The 21,196-nt window shown below is 49.8% G+C and overlaps 1 protein-coding gene across 1 annotated transcript in view; it reads right to left on the reverse strand.

The window, feature by feature from the left end:
- Positions 1 to 694: 694 nt before the first annotated feature.
- LOC119295961 (O-fucosyltransferase 1-like) overlaps positions 695 to 21,196 on the reverse strand; it is a 43,921-nt gene continuing 23,419 nt past the window's right edge. The window contains exons 8-9 of the mRNA XM_037574387.1: positions 19,466 to 19,595; positions 695 to 1,772 (exon numbers count right to left, since the gene is read on the reverse strand). Of these exons, the coding sequence (XP_037430284.1) occupies positions 1,140 to 1,772; positions 19,466 to 19,595 (763 nt within the window). The 3' untranslated portion in view covers positions 695 to 1,139. The remainder of the gene's footprint in view (positions 1,773 to 19,465; positions 19,596 to 21,196) is intronic.

Here is a 21,196-nt window from a genome sequence, read left to right on the forward strand (position 1 = left end):
TTCTATGTAAACAACATGATAACTTATGCATCATAGGCATGATGGCAACTTCTTACCAGAGAAAAAAATCATCGAAATGTATCGCCATGGGATGATCTTTTATGTGAAAACAGTTTTTCAATCAAAGGATGATTTGAGTTACAAAACATTTTAAATTTTTGAATTTGATGGAATCTCTGCTGACATTAGCAATTTTGTCTTACATGCATGCATGTAGCAATTAGGGGAAAATAATACTGAATGAGTTTGGTTTAGGAAAAAACAGGAGCACGGCGTACACCTAGTAGATATACTACTTGATCAAATCGTCCGGATATGTAGCTAACTTCCGACTATTCAAAAGTTAGCACAGTCCATCTTTAAATACCAAATACTCCTTCCGTCCAAAAATACTTGTCGCAGAAATGCATAAAAATAGATGTATCTAGAACTAAAATATGTCTAGATACATCCATTTCTTCGACAAGTATTTCCGGACGGAGGGAGTATATCTCAACACTCCCATTGTGCGGCGCTTGCTGAAACTTGAAAATTGCACTTAACAGATAGTAAGTGAAAGATACATCTGCAAGTGCCCTCACCGTACCAACTTTGAAGACCACAATGGCGTGCCGCTAGAAACAGCTCAAGAAACCTATGGTTGAGGATCACCCTACGAGACCTAGTGACTAATGAAACCGATGGTTGGGGCATCATCCCACGAAACGTAGCTTGCAATCTTTCACCACTGGCCAGAGGGTTGGCGGTGTGCTTTCATTAGTAATGTAAAGTTGGGTTCTTGTTCCATTATGTGTCTCCAACAAAACACCAAGCTAGTAATCATCGCAGAAACGAGAAACGGGGAGACAACAAAAGAACACTTTGGTGCACCCGCTCCAGTGAGCACTATATTTTCAATAGTGCCAAAATGGTATTCTGAAGTTCCAAAAAAAAACCCAAAAAAACTAGATGCTCATATGGATGTAGACTGCATGTGTAATTTTTTGTGACTTTTTTGTGATGAAATACTACCTCCATCAAAAAGTTTATTAGGCCTGACCGTACCCTCGATAGTCAATCCATTCGAAAATGCAATAATCTGCTACGGGCATAAATGATCCAGTCTCGTCCTCTAAGGCAATGACAGTTTGGTTCCTCAGTTAAATCACAGTCTCTTCGGTTTGGCTGATTGAATCAGTCTGACTCGTGGCTTTCACTTCTATACTTTCTTCATTCTCTTCACTCCGAAATTGATTCTCCAGAACCTCGTATATATTGTCCGGTGGGCATTTGTCTGCATGATTCCTAGGGTTCTCCTGGCAAAAGCACTCTGGCCATGAGTTTGTATAGAAAGGTTCCGGATGAATGCGCTTGTGGGGGCCACCAATATATGTCTTCATCATGACCTGCCTCACTCGCTCCTCAAAACCAGCTGTCGAGCCTACTTCCCTGTCCATGAATATCGGAGCAAGGGCCTTCCTGTTTGGCGTGATGGTGGTACGGAAACCATAGTATAGGCGGTGACCAACGAGGTTGTTTGCAAAGTTGCTTGGGCCATCATATGTGGGCATAAAATTGTCTGATAGGAGACAGACCATGTAATCAACTGCAGAACCTGCCAGCCCACGGGTATTTTCTTCCAGCTTTCCAGGTCCAACAGAGCTATGGTTTTCTAGGCGCGGAAACATAGCCTTGAAGGGCCTCATGAAGCGTTTCCCACCAAAGAGCTCTCCAGAAGCAAGGTAAATGTGTGTTGTATTATCAAAGCCCAGTGCACGAAGGATAAGACCTACCTGCACAACAACATTAATGTTTATTTGAATTAGCCATGTGAAGTTTTCTTCAACCAAGAAGTTCAGCTATGAAATGTACATATTTTAATGTCTGAACAATTTTGAAATGTTTACCAAGCATATGCTGTTTTCCTGCATATGCTTCAAACTTTCCTTCCTACTCCCTCCGTCCCAAAATAAGTGTCTCAACTTTGTACTAACTTTAGTACAAAATTGTACTAAGCTCGAGACATTTATTTTGGGACAGAGTATAATTAATCTTAGTCCATCAAAATGTCCCATTTACAACATGATAGTATATGGCATGCATGGAAGGAAAAATGCATCGCAGCTCTCGGGTGCCACACCCCCCTATATGAATATAACATTAAAAAAATCAGAAAATTTCAAAAAATTCTGAAATTTTGGGATATCAAACCTGGGTGCCCATTGTACACCAGTATTCAGTTTCGTGGGGAATGAGTCGCCATTGTATCCGTGGCGAAGAAAATACGGTCCATCCAATTTTCTTTTTCCTATACATAGGGATTTTTTAACTTTTTTTACCTAGATTACCAAGGGCATCCATTCCCCGCCAAACTGAACACGGGTGTACAGTGGGGACCCAGATTTGATATTCCAAGATAGACTAGAATAGTCAAACAGTGGTGTAGATCAGAGTATATGGATCTTGCTTTCAGAGGAATTAAGGTGGAGGTACAGAATAGCAATTGTGCACCAAGCTTTCTGTCAAGCCAGCTATATATTAGACTAAAAATGGGTCCACTTTTCAACCCTGAACCCTAAAACCATAGGAGTTGCAACCTCGAAGTATCAAAACCGTCTACTTCGCAATCTCGGGTGTTTATACAAGTGATTTTGGCTGACATGGATAGTGCATGTCTGTCATGTCATGTCATCAAACAAACCACTTCACGCTGACGGAACGGGTAAGGTTTGTGTTACCACAGTAAGCTCTTGCCTTCACCCGTGCCATATTTCACCATCTATCTATATCTTTCCCTGTTTGATGATGTGGCAAAGAAATGGCATCAACAGTCTGACACCAGTCAAGTCTTGATATCACAACAGTGGGTTTCGAAGAGATATACTTGGGCCCTCCGGTACATCAAGGACAAGTTTAGCAAAAGATGTTTGGATTGGAGTGAGAAGTACCTCTCTGATGGTGCTAAGGAAGTTCTTATCAATCCATGGTGCAAACAATCCCAACTTATGCAACAATATTTTCAAGTTTTCGCTCGCCAAGGTCCTGGCCAAGCTGCTTTCGCTCCGCCTAGCGCCCAAGCTCAACAACCTGGTCAGGAACGTCCAAAACACGTTCATCCCCGGGCAAAGCCTTCACGGCAATTTCATCCTGGTGCGCCAATCCGCGCGTCTGTTTGCACCAGCTCGGTGCCCCCCGCGTGCTTCTGAACCTTGACTTGGCGCGTGCCTTCGACTCCATCTCGTGGCCGTTCTTGTTCAAGGTGCTGTGATGCCATGGCTTTGGCAACCGCTTCCTCGATTGGATCGCTCTACTCCTGTCGTCGCCAGCACCAAGGTTCTCTTGAACGGAACCCCCGGACCCGCGATCTGGCACAGCTGTGAGCTGCGCCAAGGTGACCCCGTATCCCCACAACTCTTCGTCCTGGCTGTCGATACGCTGGGCAGGCTCTTCGACCGCGCGGTCGAGCTCCGTGTTATGCAGCAGTTCCATCCATGCCGCACCATACCTACCATATCTCTCTACGCCAACGACATTATTCTCCTATGCCACCCCTCGCCGGGTGATATCGCGGCGGTGAAGGAAATCTTGTTCTCTTTGGGCGCGCCTCCGGCCTGCACATGAACTTCCAGAAGAGCGCCTCAGCCCTCATCCGATGTGACACCGAGGATGCTGCCCATGTCGTCGAGCGCCTGGGATGCCCCATCGTCGAATTCCCGCTAACCTACCTGGGCATCCCGCTCACGCTGCGTCGCCCCACCGCTGCCCAGCTTCAACCTGTCGTCGACAAAGTCGCTGGGAAGTTACCCTTCTGGAAGGCGTGGCTCATGAACAAAGCCGGCCGCCTTGCCTTCGTCAAGGCTGTCCTGAGCGCGATCCCCATCCACCAGCTCCTTGTGCTCGCGCCGCCAAGGAAGACCATCAAGCTCTTGGAGAAGATCAAAAGAGGATTCCTTTGGGCTGGCCGTGCTGAGGCCAATGGTGGCAATTCCCACGTCAACTGGCGGCGCGTCTGTCGGCCAATCCCGTTTGGCGGCCTCGGCGTCCATGACCTCGAGCGCACCGGCCTCACCTTGCGCACGTGGTAGCAACGGCTCAGCCGCGTCGATGATAGCAGGGCTTGGAACGGCCTTGACTTGCAATTCTTGCCTGAGGAGCGCGCGTTCTTCTTCGCCTCCACTACCATGACAATCGGCAATGGCCAGCATGCCCTGTTCTGGGAGGATAGATGGATCAACGGGCGAGCGGTCTGTGAGGTTGCGCCTCTCCTCTACGCTCGCATTCCCAAGCGACGTCACAAGTCCAGAACTGTTGCTGGCGGCCTCCATGCGAACCAATGGGCCACCGACATCCACGGCATGATTGGCATCCCGGAGATTGGCGAATACCTATGCCTTTGGCACATGATCGCCGAGACTACCCTCAATTACGCGTCGGACTGCATTCGCTGGAACTGGAGCGCGAATGGCGAGTACTCCGCCAAGTCTACATACCTTGCCACCTTCCACGGTTCCACCCGCTGCCAGGCTTGGAGACTCACTTGGAAGTGCTGGACCGCCGCGTGTGCGCTTCTTCCATTGGCTTGCCAACCTTGACCATTGCTGGACGGCAGACCGCCTAGCGCGACGCAACCTGCCGCACCCACAGCGCTGCCCGCTATGCGATCAGGCTCCGGAGACGATTCATCATCTTCTCCTGGGATGCCCTTTCAGCCGAGAGGTGTGGCACGAGATCCTCTCATGGCTGCACCTCTCCTGTCCGCTGCCGAACGATGACGCCACTCTCCACGACTGGTGGCGCTCAGCAAGACAAGACAACCCTAAACCCATGCACAAGGGATTGGCTTCCACTGCCTTGCTTGTCCCTTGGATGATTTGGAAGCATCGCGATGGGTGCGTTTTTGAGGGCACCTCCCGTTGGTTACCTCCCTGGTCGCTAGGATTAAGGAAGAGGCTGCCTTCTAGGCCAGAGCAGGAGCTTTAGGACTCGACGCCATCCTGCCTCAGACTTGGGATGTCCACTAGTGTATCTGTACTCATCTTGTAAACTCGCCTCCTAGGAGGATTGTACCAAACTTCTTCTCTTCAATGCAATGAAACGCAAAAGTCTTTTGCGTTTTCTCGAAAAATAAAGTATTTTCAAGTTTTCGGCAGGGATGTGTGATATCGCAAATTACCCGGAAATTCTGATGGGTTGATGTTAGGATCCCTCCTTGCCTATATGGGCTTGCACCGTCCAGCTCATGGGCCTGGCCCGCTTGAGAACCACCAGACTACAAATACGGAAGAGGAGGCGACGAAGGAGGCCATCCAGTGGATCACGAACTGCTCGGCCGCGGCTACCTTCCTCTCTTTCCCCTACCTCCAGTTCTTCCCTGTTCTTCCCTAATTCGCTTGTAACCTCTGGTTGTAATTTGCTACTCTGTATCAAACCTTCCTGAGAGAGACAGATTACGAGCAAGACTACAGCTAGCTCCTTACATCTGGTATTCAGAGCCAGGCACCACCCTTCCTTCCCAAAATTCTTCCATAATTTTTTATCACCACCACCATTCGAGAGAAGGCCATGGATCCATTGATCAGTGAATACCTCGAGCGGCTCAACGCCAGTCTCAACGCCTACACCAACACCACCAGGTCCCTCGCCGAGAAACTGAACGCCCTTGACATCAGTTGGGCCACCAGTTCGCCCGCCTTCGTCCACAATCCACCATTAGCGACCACTTCGCCGGAGAGCACAACCGACGCGTCGGCGCCCGTCCCTGATGTCTCCGGCTCCACCATCGAGGCTCAAGAGATCCCCACGATCGCTCATGATGCAGTCCTGGTTTGCACCGCGATGGTGCCCGTCACCTGTTCGACGGAGTGCTCGACCCATGTCATCACCATCGACAGCGTCGACAAGGTCCATGACGCCGCCACCGCCGTCCACCTCGAGCCAACAGTCGACCCCATCCACCAAGCAGTCGAGCAGCTCGCTCTGGTTGAGGCAACAACCTCCATTGGCACCACTCCCTCTAGTGCCGAGGTCGTTTCGACCGTGACGACCACCACCGACGTTGACCCCAAGGCCATCGTGCAAGAGCTCAATGCCCTCTCTGTCAACACCTCCACCCAAGTGATGAGCAAGGAGGACCATGGCAGCGTCCTCATCATCCCCAGCGACCTCTCTGCGTCGATGCTTACCACGTGTTCGACAAAATAGTCTCATCATGACACCAACCTACTGAGGTATGTGATCCACCCAGCCGTGACTCCCTCATGGCTGTTGTTACGACCGAAGCCATGGCCATCATTTTGGAGAGATCATACAGTTGGAAACGAGAAACGGCCATGGCCGTCATTAGCTTGCTCTCATGAACTGTGTCGGAAGTGTTAGAGTTATATTTATGATGACCTTTGACCTTTTGCATTCTGGCCTTTGGCCTCCCACTTGTACATGTATATATGTTGGCTTTAGCCTCCTCATAATACTAAGTTGCATCTTTCCCTAACATGGTATTAGAGCCTAGGCTTTCTCCGGCGCTGCAACTCGCCTGACGATCGATTCTTTTTCCAGTCTTCTTCTCTCGATCGATCTCTTCTAAATCGATCTGTTTGCGGCAATCGATGCCAAGGACATACGCTGCCACTGGTCCCTCTCGTCCGCTGCTCTTCTGATCCAAGTCACCCAGGACGCCCGCCCTGATTTCTGGTCGATCGGGACGCCCGCGCAGGACGCCGGTCCCGCCTCCTCCCGGCCAAGCCGCTACCGCTCCGCCTCAGGCCGTGTGCGTCCGCGTCCACCCCGCTCCGCCTCCTCCAGGTCGCTCCGCTGCCGTACACGTCCGTCGGCCGCCGGTTCCTGCTGCCGCCTCAAGCCGTGCGCGCCCGCGTCCACCCCACTGCCCCTCCTCCAGGCCGCTCCGCTGCCGTACGCGTCCGCTGGATTCCGTCCAAGAACAGCCGCCGGTCGCCGGTCAACTGGATTCCCGTGATTCCCGTGCTAAACCGGCCACTGGGATTGGTTACATCTCAGGACGTGTATTTGACTGGGTGGACAGAATCGATCCACCTGCTCCTTCTGTGTGTGTGCGCGTCCAATCTACGCGGCGCGTGCATCGCTCTGCTTTGGGCTGCTTATGGCAGCAAGGCTCCAGTTGGCCTGCTTCTGCTTCCGGCTGTCTGGCTTTAGTTCTGTGATTGTTAAAAAAAGAAAAAAAAGAAAGAGTTAAAAAAAAGAGGTGCAATGTTTTCGTCTGGTACGCCTCTCCCGCGCTGCCCGGTGTTTTTCGACGGTATTCTGTACATTAATCCCGTCTCGCACAAGCGCCTTTCCTCAGTGCTTGCTGCTCGTCCGCTTGGAGGTGGTGCTTGTCGCCCTACTTCGACACCTTATGCGACATCCGCCGGTGTTGCTGGCCGTTTTACATCGACTCCTTCGGCTTCCACGCGCGGCGGTGACCGCTCTACGCCGACTCCTCCCGCGGCTTCCGCGCGCGGTGGTGACGGCTCTACATCAACTCCTCTCGTGGCTTCCGTGCGCGGCGGTGACCGCTCTATGCCAACTCCTCTCGCGGCTTCCGTGCGCGGCGGTGACCGCTCTACGCCGACTCCTCCCGCGGCTTCCGCGTGCAGCGTTGATCGCTCTACGTCGACTCCCCCATTGGCTTCCACATGTGGCTCTACATCGACTTGCTACTCGCGGTCGACTCTACACGCCGCTTCCACAGGTGGTGGCGACTGCTCGCCATCAACACGTGTTTCTACCTCGACCTCCTCTGTCGTGTCCCTATCTGCGCGTGAGATTGCGCAGTTGCGATGCCTGCTTGCTGCATGGGATTCTTCACCGACAGGTTCTACAGTTTCCGTGACTGACTCTTCTGGCACTGAGAAACCACCTTATTCAGGTACATCCCCGTGGATTCTTGACACCAGAGCATCTTTTCATATGACTTATGATTCTTCCACTTTGACCTCCGTTCGACCTGTCGAGTCTCTTATTCGTGTTTTTACGGCTGATGGCACTCCCCTCCCTGTAGCTAGTCAAGGCACTCTTAGCACTTCTTCATTTCATGTTCCCTCTGTCGCTCATATTCCTCGACTTACCATGCAGCTCATATCTGGAGGTCAGATTGTTGACTCTAGTTGTCGGGTCATTCTCGACTTTGATTCGTGTTCTGTTCAGGATCGTCGCACAGGCGCCCTACTTGGTGCTGGCCCTCGACGCCCTGATGGTCTCTGGGAGCTTGATTGGCTTCATCTTCCCTCCGATGCCACCGGTGCCAGTTTCGTAGCCCCTGTTGCTGCATCTACCAGCTCTTTTCAGCAGTGGCATCATCGGCTTGGCCATTTATGTGGTTCGCGTCTCTCGTCCTTGGTTCATCGCGGTGTTCTGGGACCTGTCTCCGGTAACGCTTCGTTGGATTGTCTAGGTTGTAGGCTTGGTAAGCAGATTCAGCTACCCTATCCTCACAGTGAGTCGGTATCCGAGCGCCCTTTTGACCTCATTCACTCTGATGTTTGGGGTCCGGCCCCCTTCGCTTCGAAAGGGGGTCATCGCTACTATATTATCTTTATAGACGAGTTTTCTCGGTACACTTGGATCTATTTCATGTCGTCTCGTAGTGAGGTCTTATCTATATACAAAAAATTTGCTGCCATGGTTCATACACAGTTTTTCACTCCTATTCGTGTTTTTCGTGCAGATTCAGCTGGTAAGTATATCTCCCATGCGCTGCGAGGTTTCCTTGCTGAGCAGGGTACTCTTACTCAGTTCTCTTGCCCTGGTGCTCATGCTCGGAATGGTGTGGCTGAGCGCAAGCATCGTCACCTTCTTGAGACAGCGCGTGCAATGATGATCGCCGCCTCTCTTCCACCTCACTTCTGGGCTGAGGCTGTTACCACTTCCACCTATCTCATCAATATTCAGCCATCTGCTGCTCTACAAGGTGGTATTCCTCTCGAGCGTCTTTCTGGTCGTTCTCCTGATTATTCAGCGCTTCGTTTGTTTGGTTGCGTTTGCTATGTTTTGCTTGCCCCTTGTGTACGCACCAAACTGACTGCTCAGTCTGTTGAGTGTGTCTTTCTTGGATATAGTGATGAGCATAAGGAGTATCGGTGTTGGGATCCTATCGGTCACCGGATGCGTATTTCCTGGGATGTGACCTTTCATGAGTCTCGCCCCTTCTACCCGCGTCCATCCTCTCCCGCCTTTTCCACGGAGGACATCTCTTTTCTTACATTTCCGGATACACCTCCCTCTATGCCCAGTATTCCTACTCCTCGTCCCGCCGTTGCAGATCAGACGCCGTCCTCTCCTACATATGGGTTCTTCTTCCCCCTCCTCGCATGACTCTCCACCTTCACCATCGACACCTTCCACTTCTCCACCTTCATCACCGATACCTTCCACTTCTACACCTTCATCACCGTTATATTCTCCGTCTCCACCTCCAGTGGTTCCACCTCTTCCCTCCTTTACTTTCCATTATACTCGTCGTTCACGTGTTGTGGGTGAGTCTACTGATGTGCCCTCTACTTCCGGTGTGTCTTCCTCCTCTCAGCCGACTTACAGTCTTCGCTCTCGGCCTTGTCCGCCCCCTGACCGATATTCTCCTTCTTGCTATGGTCTTTTGACCGTTCTTCAGCCGACTTCTTATTGAGATGTTGTTCATCTTGAATGGCAGTTTGCGATGGCAGAGGAGATTGCCGCCCTTGAGCGCACCGACACGTGGGATCTAGTTTCTCTTCCTCCCTGTGTTCGTCCCATCACTTGTAAGTGGGTCTATAAGATTAAGACCCGCTCTCATGGTTCTCTTGAGCGTTATAAAGCTCGTTTGTGGCTCGTGGTTTTCAAATGGTCGTGATTACGATGAGACTTTTGCTCCTGTGGCCCATATGACCACTGTCCGCACACTTCTCGCCGTGGCCTCTGTTCGCCATTGGTCTGTGTCTCAGATTGATGTGAAGAATGCCTTTCTAAATGGTGAGTTGCGTGAGGAGGTTTATATGCAGCCACCATCTGGGTATTATGTTCCTGATGGCATGGTTTGTCGTCTTCGCGGCTCTCTCTATGGCCTTAAGCAAGCCCCCGTGCTTGGTTTGAGCACTTCGCCTCTGTGGTGACTGCCGCTGGTTTTTCGCCCAGTGTTCATGATCCAGCGTTGTTTGTCCACCTTTCTCCTCGTGGTAGGACTCTTCTTCTGCTATATGTTGATGACATGATTATCACTGGTGATGACTCTGAGTACATTGCCTTTGTCAAGGCATGTCTTAGTGAGCAGTTTCGTATGTCAGATCTTGGTCCTCTTCGCTACTTTCTTGGGATTGAGGTTTCTTCTACCTCTGATGGCTTCTTTATTTCCCAAGAAAAGTATATCCAGGACCTTCTCACTCGTGCGGCTCTTAGTGATGAGCGCACCGCTGAGACTCCTATGGAGCTCAATGTTCACCTTCGTGCTTCCGATGGTGAGCCCTTATCTGATCCGACGCGTTATCGTCATCTTGTTGGGAGTCTTGTCTATCTTGCTGTCACTCGTCCAGATATCTCCTATCCTGTCCATGTTCTGAGTCAGTTTGTTTCTGCTCCCACTTCGGTTCACTATAGTCACCTTCTTCATGTTCTACGATATCTTCGTGGCACGATCTCTCAACATCTCTTCTTTCCCCGTTCCAGCTCGCTAGAGCTCCAGGCCTATTCAGATGCTACAAGGGCTAGTGATCCCTCGGATCGTCGTTCACTATTTGCTTACTGTGTTTTTCTTGGCGGTTCTCTCATTGCTTGGAAGACAAAGAAACAAACTGCAGTTTCCCGTTCGAGTGCAGAGGCTGAGTTGCGAGCTATGGCTCTATTGACGGCAGAGGTGACCTGGTTACGATGGTTGCTTGAGGATTTTGGTGTTTCTGTTACTACACCTACTACCCTCTTGTCAGACAGTACAAGTGCTATCAATATTGTGCGGGATCCTGTGAAGCATGAGCCTACCAAGCATATTGGGGCTTGTACATGTATATATGTTGGCTTTAGCCTCCTCATAATACTAAGTTGCATCTTTCCCTAATAGGAAGCACGTTGGACTGCTGTCACAAGATACTTTTCCTTTTTCTGGTGTTCCAAAATCGTTGAGAGAATCCTGGAAGTATTTGCACAGTATGCAGCTGAAGTGTGAACTACCGAATGAATACTATTCTATTGTTGACAATTTTGCTTCACTGGGGGCTATCGCTGTTAATACTGTTTGTGCATTGGAACCTCTTGAGCATCAGTTTACAGCTGTCCTTGAGCAGGGGCATTGGAATTTTTCTGAACATGTTGTTGTAGGTAGTTTTCTGGCATTCTCTGTGACAAGAGAGTGCCACAAAAGCTAAAAGGCAAATTCTACAGGACGGTTGTTCGACCCGCAATGTTGTATGGCGCTGAGTGTTGGCCGACTAAAAGGCAACATGTTTGGGACTAAAGGCTTTGTTGTTGTTGTTGCTGTTGTAGGTAGTTTTCCTAGGCCTAAAAAAATGCCAAGAGAAATTCCTCTTCCGAGTCAGCTGATAACTCAAATTATGGATGATCTGTACCTGGGTGTTGTGGAAAGGCGGTCACCTATTGTTTTTGTGCAGTTCTCTGGTATATTTCGTGCTCAACATGCACAACGGATGTTCAGGGTCAGTCAACAAAATGTCCATCTGAAGCTTCCAAGGCCATCTTGTTCTTGCGATTGCCGAGCAATGCAAGTGTGGTCAGAACTACCCAATGATCTTGCTGCATATTTGAATTCATGGACAACTAGTACATCTTGGCATTGCAATAAATGGTGTTCAGTTGTTGCGTTTGAGAGGTTCTCGGCTCATGGAGGTGAAGGAGAGGTACTTTGCCAAATGTGTTATGAGCTACTATCAATTCCAATTTTGTCTCTATGGTTAAGCTGCCCGCCACAACTATTACAACGCCCGTATTGTTGGTTCCCTTGTGCCATTCTGGCTGCTTGCCAGTGGGATTTAGATGTCATTTTTGCACATTATGGTAGCTTCTGGGCATGCAGCTTTGCACAATATGTTCTTCTCTCTGTTTGGGACACGTCTCAAGTGGCTTTCAGTACAGCCGGTGCACCTGTCAGGCCTATCGCTCAGCAGCTGAACAAGGGCAGTGGCATGGAGAGTGTGTTAGTACTATCCATAGAACAATTACAAGGGGAAACACCTCCCTGTACTATCCTAGTACTTCCCTTGCCGGGCTTCTCTACAAGCCACCAGTCATACGCATGGCGACCTTCAGTTTCATCTTATGCAGTATGCACTCAAGGGAATGTGCCGCTTAAGCTACCCTGGCCATCATTTTCATTCGTCTATAGAGCAGTTCAGTTCAGAGATGATCCTTCCCTTAAAACCTTGTTTGCTAGCACTAGTCTGGTGGACAAGCACATTTGGCTGCCTGAATATTATGCGCAAGTTCCATTGAAGCAAGCTCCTGAGGACTGGGCGTTCTTGTTCCGATTGAATCAGCAGCCCCACCTTGCATATTGAGGAATGGCAGACTCCAGTCAAAATAATCTGTGTGATTATACTGCGCGTACAACGTACAATTGATTCAGTACATCGCTTGGTACGGGGTATCTCAGCAATTATAAGGGCTGGTGCATGGTTCAACTCGAGATACAATGAAACGAATCGTCGGCCAACTGATACTAAAACACATGCAAGTTCCAATTGGCCAGAGTTGAGGGGAATTATTTCCAGGGAATTGGAACTGAGGCACTACAGACTGGGAGAATTCAGAGACCTCCTACATAAAATTATTTGCAGTTATTCAAGTACAATAATCAGGTTCCCATTTTGGGCCAGTGAAGTTACTATCCACAGATGTTTATGCACATGAAGCTTGGTATTACTGCATTTCTGACACTTGTATCAGGAGCAACCTCATGGGAATCACTTCTGAAGATGATACACTCAACACATATAGTCAGCTTGTTGGATGCGGCGAAGCCTGTGAGCCGCAAGCTTTGTGGGACATCGGTGACATTTGGGAGTCGCTGCCATATTCAAATCAGCGAACATTCTCTGCATATTTTGGAATTGTGGACTCTAGTTCAGCAAGAATGAGTATCCCCACTATACTTGAAGATGCTTCAGGGCATCACTGTGAGGTTCCCATCTGTGCAATTATACAGGCCGACGGTGATCAGTGCAAGCGTGAGTGGAAACCACAATGCTCTTTAAGCAAATGGCCAGAGGAGGTTGGAAGCGGCCAGAACGGCGAGGGTTGTGTTCCCTTGGGTTGTTATGCATGGGGACTGCTGCATCCCAATTGCTATCAAGAAGTTACTCAAGGAGGGAGGGGCGACGGAGCTCATGCTGGGCATGTTTGCTGCATCTACTACACTTACTACGGCGATCAAGACCCTGGTGGCCATAACAACTACCTCAACACCTCCCGTCGGCAAGCCTCCGTTGGCCACCACTACAACCACTACGGCGTTGAAGTCTACATCAACTACAGCTACCACCACGACTACGACCATGCCAAGCAACATCGAGTGCAATGGGACCCGGGTGGTTCTCGGCGGCGGCGGCGGCTTGGGGTCAAGTCGCATCTCAAGGAGGGCGGGAGGGATGTTAGGATCCCTCCTTGCCTATATGGGCTTGACCCGTCCAGCTCATGGGCCTGGCTCGCTTGAGAACCACCAGACTACAAATACGCAAGAGGAGGTGACGAAGGAGGCCATCCAGTGGATCACGAACGGCTCGGCGGCGGCTACCTTCCTCTCTTTCCCCTACCTCCAGTTCTTCCCTGTTCTTCCCCAATTCGCCTGTAACCTCTGGTTGTAATTTGCTACTCTGTATCAAACCTTCCTGAGAGAGAGATTACGAGCAAGACTACAGCTAGCTCCTTACAATTGAGGAGACAGATAAAAGGAATGTACATTGGATGGCTTGGGACAAAATTGTTTGACCAAAGCTTGAAGGTGGCATGGGCTTTAGGGACCTGATACTGTTCAATCAAGCACTTCGTGTGAGACAAGCCTGACGCCTTATTGCATACCCTGAAAGTTTGAGTGCTCAGCTACTCAAAGCGAACTGTTACCCTTCAGGCGATCTTGTTGATTCTTCTTTTAGTCAGAATGCTTCGGCTTGTTGGCAAGGGATTGTTCATGATTTGGAGCTGCTAAAGCAAGGTGTCATTTAGCATGTGCACACAGGAGAGAAGATCCGTATATGGAGAGATAACTGGATTCGGAGAAGGAACCTAAAGGTCTCTAGTCTGAGGGGCCGATCCAGACTGTGAGTTAAAGACCTTATACATGTAGCCGATAGTGGCAATGAACACAGCGAGCGAGAGAGAGTTGTGTGCTGTGAACTTGCAGCTTTTCTGCCATCGTTCTTCTGCTTTTATTCAACTGAAAACGATCGTGGCCTGTGCACACGATGCCCTACACGAGCCGTGCCATCCCACATTCCAGGCAATCGGTTTCGTGCAAAGACTAATTTAGCTGAAAACTAGCTACGGCTAAAACTAACAAGCTGAAGAAATAACAAGATTAGCCAACAAACTCCCCCTAATCTACTTATTCAGCACTCTGACAATGCCGATGCGGTCGCACAGCTCCTGAAAATGGGCACGTCTGAGAGCCTTCATCAGAACGTCGGCGAGCTGATCGCCAGTGCGCACATACTGAATGTGAATGTTGCCTGTCATCGACGCACCGGAGAAGGAAATGGTAGCGGAGCTCGATATGTTTGCTCCTGTCGTGGAAGACATTATTCTTGGTCAGCGCAATGGCTGACTTGTTGTCGATGCAGAGCTCGATGGCACCGTCCTGGCGCCCAAGCAGCTCACCTATCAGATACCCTGGCATGCCACGCCCGCCATGGCAACGTACTCCGCCTCTCCACCTAGCAAGACGAGAGCACCACTATTTTGTGATTTGCCAATTTCAAGGACACAGGGCACCTTCCGAGGAAGAAGATGGTGCCGCTTGTGCTCTTCGATTGTTGACGTCGCCCGCCAGATCGGAGTCGTTGTAACTGCCGAGCCTTGTGTCGTGCTGCTGCCACGAATAGAGGCACCTGAACTAACGTGTGTCGGCAATGTAGCGCATCGGTTGTTTCACCGCCGCCCGGTGCTCTGATGGGCACTTGTCAAAGCCGAACGCAGCGAGGCTGCTATCAAGCTCCACGTTCCAGGCGTGTGGTGGTTGACAAAGACTCTAGAGGGCTTTGTGCAGGCTGAGCACCTTGCTCTCGGCACCATCGCACACGAATCCAGGAGGCTGCACCATGCACACCTCATCAAGGTCGCTCTTGAGGAACGCGACTTGACGTCATGGTGCTGCACATCCCAGGCGACAGCGAGCAGCACGCGCACATAGTCGAGGCGAGCTACTGGTGCAAACACCTTGAAGTCGATGTCGGTGCGCTACACGTAGCCCTTTGCAACAAGCCGAGCCTTGTGCTTGATCATCTCGCCGACTGTGTTCTTTTTCTCCTTCAACACCCATTTCAGGCCAATGGGTTGGCGACCTGCGGGAAGATCAGAGAGGGACCAAGTCCCGTTAGATTCAATGGGCGCCATCTCGTCGATCACCGTGGCCCGCCAAGCAGCATAGGGCTCCGCGTAGGGAAATTCGCCAGCTCGCCCTCCGACATCAAAAGGCGGCGCTCCGCCCCTCCTGGGTTAGTCCCACCCTGATCAAGCAGATCGGTGACGCGGCAACACCAATGCACGGCGTCGGGGTCATTGGCATCATTGAGCATCGTCACGCCATTACAGTGGCGCGAACTCAACTTCCTGCGTGCCGGCAGGCTCTAGGGTGCTGGCTGCCATGGCAGCGTTCCTGGGTGTTGAGAAAGCACTGCTGGGGTGGCTGCCATGGCAGGGTTTTCGCCCGCTGCTGCAGATGGTCCTGGTGCTGCCATGGCCGCGTTTCCGCCTGACGCTGTCCTCGCCCCTACATGCACGATGAGGTCGACGGTAAAGGTGCCACCAAGGTGGTCCGCCTCCTAACCCCAGCTCCAGCTCACATCCTCCTTGAAAACCACGCCACAAAAGACATGTAGACAGCGGCTAGTGGGGTCGTAAAACCGATAAGCTTTGGAGCCTGCTCGTACCCAATGAACACCATGGGATTCTTCGGTTATCCAGCTTCTTGAGATTTGCCGCACCGTCTTGACGTGCGCGACGCAGCCAAAGACGCACAGGTGTTCGACCTCGGGCTTCTTGTCGTGCCAGGCCTCGTAGGGCGTTATCGCCTCGACGCTCCGAGTGTGCGCATGGTTGAAGAAGTACATGGTGGTCATTGTCTTCCTCAAGTAGTCCGGCATGCCGTTCGCCTTCATCATGTTGCATGCCATCCCGACCATTTTTTGGTTCCGCGATCAACAACGTCGTTCTACTGCGGCAAGTACGGCGTTGGTTCCTCTTAGAATAATCTGAGGCGCGTAGTTGATCTACCGAGGACCCAAGCAATCACACAAGACACAATCCGAGATTTGTTAACGAGGTTCTCTGAACATCGGCTACATTCCCAGGGCCTGACTATGAGCGCTCCTCCCCATGATACCGCTATAATACCGCACACTGGCCACCCAGGCCGGCTCTCCTGCGCGCCTGTGCTATTATGTTGTGGCATACGTTACATCGTGTGTCTATCCCCACATTATATAAGAGGCCTAGAATACAAGTGTCCTACTCGAACATGTCTCCGTACCTTATCTACACACGGTTTGAATCCAAGTCCAACTAAACCTACCTTGTACAAGTATTTGACACAATTCCAGCAAAATCCATTTTAGCAAATATTCTCCACCATCTTGGATTCTTCCATGCGTCGAACCTCCATGTACATTTGATTTGACATTATACCATGTCTCCTGGGTAGCTAGCCCGCACCACCTCAACCACCACTACAGAGAACCACCGATGATCACCAACAAATTTTGAGTACCACATTTCCATCAGACCACTGGGCCCTAGTCCGAACCATGTATCTCGCTTTACCCGCTGAAATAGGCTTCGATTCTCGATATCCTTACAATGTAGCCCCTCCATCATCACCAAATGAAGTCTTCGATCACTCCAGCTCCACCTTCAGCATGACTCCATGTAGCTGGTCGTGCTACCCCGCGCCCCGTCGACTTTAAGTTCACATCCGTACGCTGTCTTCAATCAACCCTGTGCCATAGCCATAGTCTTGTCGAAGCAGCACAAGCCCTCAGGTCCGCACCACGTGTTTCCACACCCCATAAGTCGGTCACTATCAGCATCACGCTCATATGTCATCGTGGCTGAAATCACCGTCGTTTTCTATACTGACCGACTCACATCGATCCATCAGACTGTATAATCCAACCCAGCCGAACTTATCCGACTGCAACCATGCTCCACCCTACGTCATGTCAACCATGCTCCCGGTCAAGTCTCCTGGAAGCCGCACAAGCCCTCTATGTATGCATGATCAGCGGCAGAGCTGCAGCTGGGCCAAACCAGGCCATGGCCCACCCAGCCCAGCAGGAATTCAATGAAGACTGGTACTGTATCTGGGCCCTGAAAGTGAAATTTCAATGGTATTGCCTAACCAGACCTGTTTTGGCCCGCCTAGAGAAGTGGCTGAAGCTCCGCCACTGTGCATGATCCTGCATTCCTGCCACAATGCGCTCCAGACTCCTCTGAGCCTTATACACATGATTCGCCATCCTCGGTTCCCGTTTGACTGCTAGCCGAACAACACCACTGCTGCCATGCCGCCATCTCCTTGGCGTACGAAGCAAAAAACAGAAGTAGTCCAAGCAATTCCATTACTATATCAGCTCCACACCTGTAGCACCCCGTGACTTCCTGACTAATTTTCTTGTTCTCTTTTTTTCCACTCTCAAGATAACCATGCTAGCAGTCAGCGAATCCCATGTTCCAACGCGCTGCAACACCTTCCAGAACCGATTTTTATTTCTTAACCAAATCTCATACTGGGCAGCTTGCCGTGGCAGCACCACTCCCCACCTAGGTTTTGACCTTCATAGCAGCTCTCTACCTAGGTTTCCGTCAACAGCTGCTTCCGCCATCCCACAGCGCACCAGCCAGCCCCTCTTGAGGCCAACCCGCCTCACTCGAGCCTCCAGTAGCTGTATGCTAGGTCTTCTACTGCTACCCACGAGCATGCGCACGTGCACGTGCCCCTGCCACATGCCACGTAAAATCGTCCGCAGCCACCACTAAGTTTTGCCAATCGAATCAATCTCGCCGAGATCACCCACGATGAGGGCCTCTGCTGCTGCACGTCTTCGCATTCCAATTGCTTCATCGTGCCCATACCTTGATAGCCACATCGCGTGCAGTCTCAAACTCATCGCCTCTGAACCCGATCTGATCTTCATTCCTGCTGCCACGTGAATCATACGAAATTGGCACTCTTCCTCTAGATCAACAATCCGTGATACCACTTGTTAGAATAATCAAAGGCATGTAGTCGATCTACGGAGGACCAAGCAATCTCACAAGGCACGACCGATTTGTTAATGAGGCTCACCGAACATCGGCTACATCCCTAGGGCCTGACTATGAGCACTCCTCCCACTGCTACAAGACCACACACCGGCCACCCGGGCACCGTCACATGCCGCCGGCTCCCCCTGCATGCCTGTGCTATTATGTTGGCATGGATTATATATGTGTCTACCCCGACATTATATAAGAGGCCTAGGATACAAGTGTGCTACTCGAACATGTCTCTGTACCCTATCTACGCAGAGCTTGAATCCAAGTCTAACTGTAACCTGCCTTGTACAAGTATTCGACACAATTCCAACAGTTCCTCCTGTCTATAACAGGACTGCCCATGAGCTTGCTCAATATGGGTGTAGTGTGCCGTGTGGGGGTGTTCTGCAAGGCTCTGTCCCAACCTGCGTGTCCACGGCGGTGTTGCACGATTGTATACAAAATTATTTCTTCCTAAGTAATACACCTTTTCAAAACAAAACAAAAACTAATCATAAAACCACCTAAGGTTGTACAGAGGACAATTTATACAGTTCAAGTTTCCAACTCAGAATGTAGTTGAGGGCTGAAAGCTGGAGTGGACTTTTAAAAAGGAACATTCAACGTTCAAAATAATAATTAGCAAAGTAAACAAACTGCAATATTTGGTTGTAGCCAGAAAGTGGCACTCTGGCAGGTAAGGTATGTGCACTAAATAGCAATAATATTTGGTTGTAGCTTTGGATATACTAGTCGGGTAGTATCGAAATTACTAAATTTACTCATAGTTCTGGATAGACTTCTGGTCCAGAACAATTGTTATGCCATGAAGGATAAAATTTACTCAGTTGGCCTACAATTTGGTATTCCAGTTTACAAGTACTCCCTCCGTTCCAAAATAAGTGTCGCGGTTTTAGTTCAAATTTGAACTAAAAGCACGACACTAATTTTGGAATGGAGGGAGTAACTCCTAATTTCAGAACATAGTTGAATATTTGAGTACCACTACAGAAATATCCAAAGCAATGTATCTAAAAAGATTCATTACCTCTTCTGGAGTTAAAGGGCACTTCCCAATGAGCCGTCTTTCCCTATAGACAAGTTCTTTTTCTGCAAAATTTTCCTTGCGGTACTTGATCAGAATTTTCTGTTCCTGAGGTGTAAATATATCAATGCACCTGCATTTTTCATGTAGAAAATAAGCCATGGCCAGCAATGTAAAATGAAGATATGCAAAATAACCACTGCATTTATCAAATCTTTGTTATCAGCGATGTAGCATCAAGGTTTTGGACTCCAAATGCTAAAGAATCTCATGGGGCACCGAGATTTCCGGTTACTGCGGTAACCAGAAAATACAGGCCGTTACCGGAGGCTTTTTTAATGAATTTTGGATCCAAACAAAATTCAGTCAAAAATTATTGATTTTGAAATTCGGGATTTTTCACCCGGTATAGCGATTTCTCATGGGGTACCGAGATTCGCGGTAACCGGTTTTTTCTCCCGGTAACCACATCCCTGTGTAGCATAGCTTGTCTCTAGTAAAAAAACAAGCTGATCATCTTTAGAACTATAAAAATGCAATATAAATGTATCCCAAAGTTCTAGTACAAGAGAGCACAAATGACCATGATACAGAAGATCAATGATGTGAGTTTATCATTTCCTATCTTACTTCTAAAGGTTTTGAGTTGGTGGCAGATTCAGCCACCCTTCTCTACTCTCACATGTGGGATCTTTTTGCCAAAAAGGCAGAAATAAACTATTGAGGCAGCAGTGGAGTCAAACTCGGCACCTTATCAAGAGGGTTCTAGCTTCTTACCATCTAATCCATACACAAAGGGTATAACAAAGAAATCAAACGGTATTTATTAAACTAACCCACAATCGAAGTGCTGTGTTTTTATTTTATTTTGAGAGGATTGTTATACAACCAAATGGGAAGCTGGAACGTAGGGTCTCTGACAGGGAAGCTTCGGGAGCTAGTTGATGCAGCAGTGAGGAGAGGTGTTGATATCCTTTGCGTCCAAGAAACCAAATGGAGAGGACAGAAGGCGAAGGAGGTGGAGGATACCGGCTTCAAGCTGTGGTACACGGGGACGGCTGCAAACAGAAATGGCGTAGGCATCTTGATCAACAAGAGCCTCAAGTATGGAGTGGTAGACGTCAGGAGACGTGGGGACCGGATTATCCTGGTCAAGCTGGTAGCTGAGGACTTGGTTCTCAATGTTATCAGCGCATATGCCCCGCAAGTAGGCCACAATGAGAACACCAAGAGGGAGTTCTGGGAAGGCTTGGAAGACATGGTTAGGAGTGTACCGATTGGTGAGAAGCTCTTCATAGGAGGAGACCTCAATGGCCACGTGGGTACGTCTAACACAGGTTTTGAAGGGGCGCATGGGGGCTTTGGCTATGGCATCAGGAATCAAGAAGGAGAAGATGTCTTAAGCTTTGCTCTAGCCTACAACATGATTGTAGCTAACACCCTCTTTAGAAAGAGAGAATCACATCTGGTGACTTTTAGTAGTGGCCAACACTCTAGCCAGATTGATTTCATCCTCTCGAGAAGAGAAGATAGGCGTGCGTGCCTAGACTGTAAGGTGATACCTGGGGAGAGTGTTGTACCCCAGCATAAGCTGGTGGTTGCTGACTTCCGCTTTCAGATTCGTGTCCAGCGGGATAAGCGTGCCAAGGTCGCTAGAACGAAGTGGTGGAAGCTCAAGGGGGAGGTAGCTCAGGTGTTCAAGGAGAGGGTATTTAAGGAGGGCCCTTGGGAGGA

This window comes from Triticum dicoccoides, chromosome 4B (genome assembly GCF_002162155.2).
Source record: "Triticum dicoccoides isolate Atlit2015 ecotype Zavitan chromosome 4B, WEW_v2.0, whole genome shotgun sequence".
In the NCBI taxonomy this organism is placed as follows: domain Eukaryota; kingdom Viridiplantae; phylum Streptophyta; class Magnoliopsida; order Poales; family Poaceae; genus Triticum; species Triticum dicoccoides.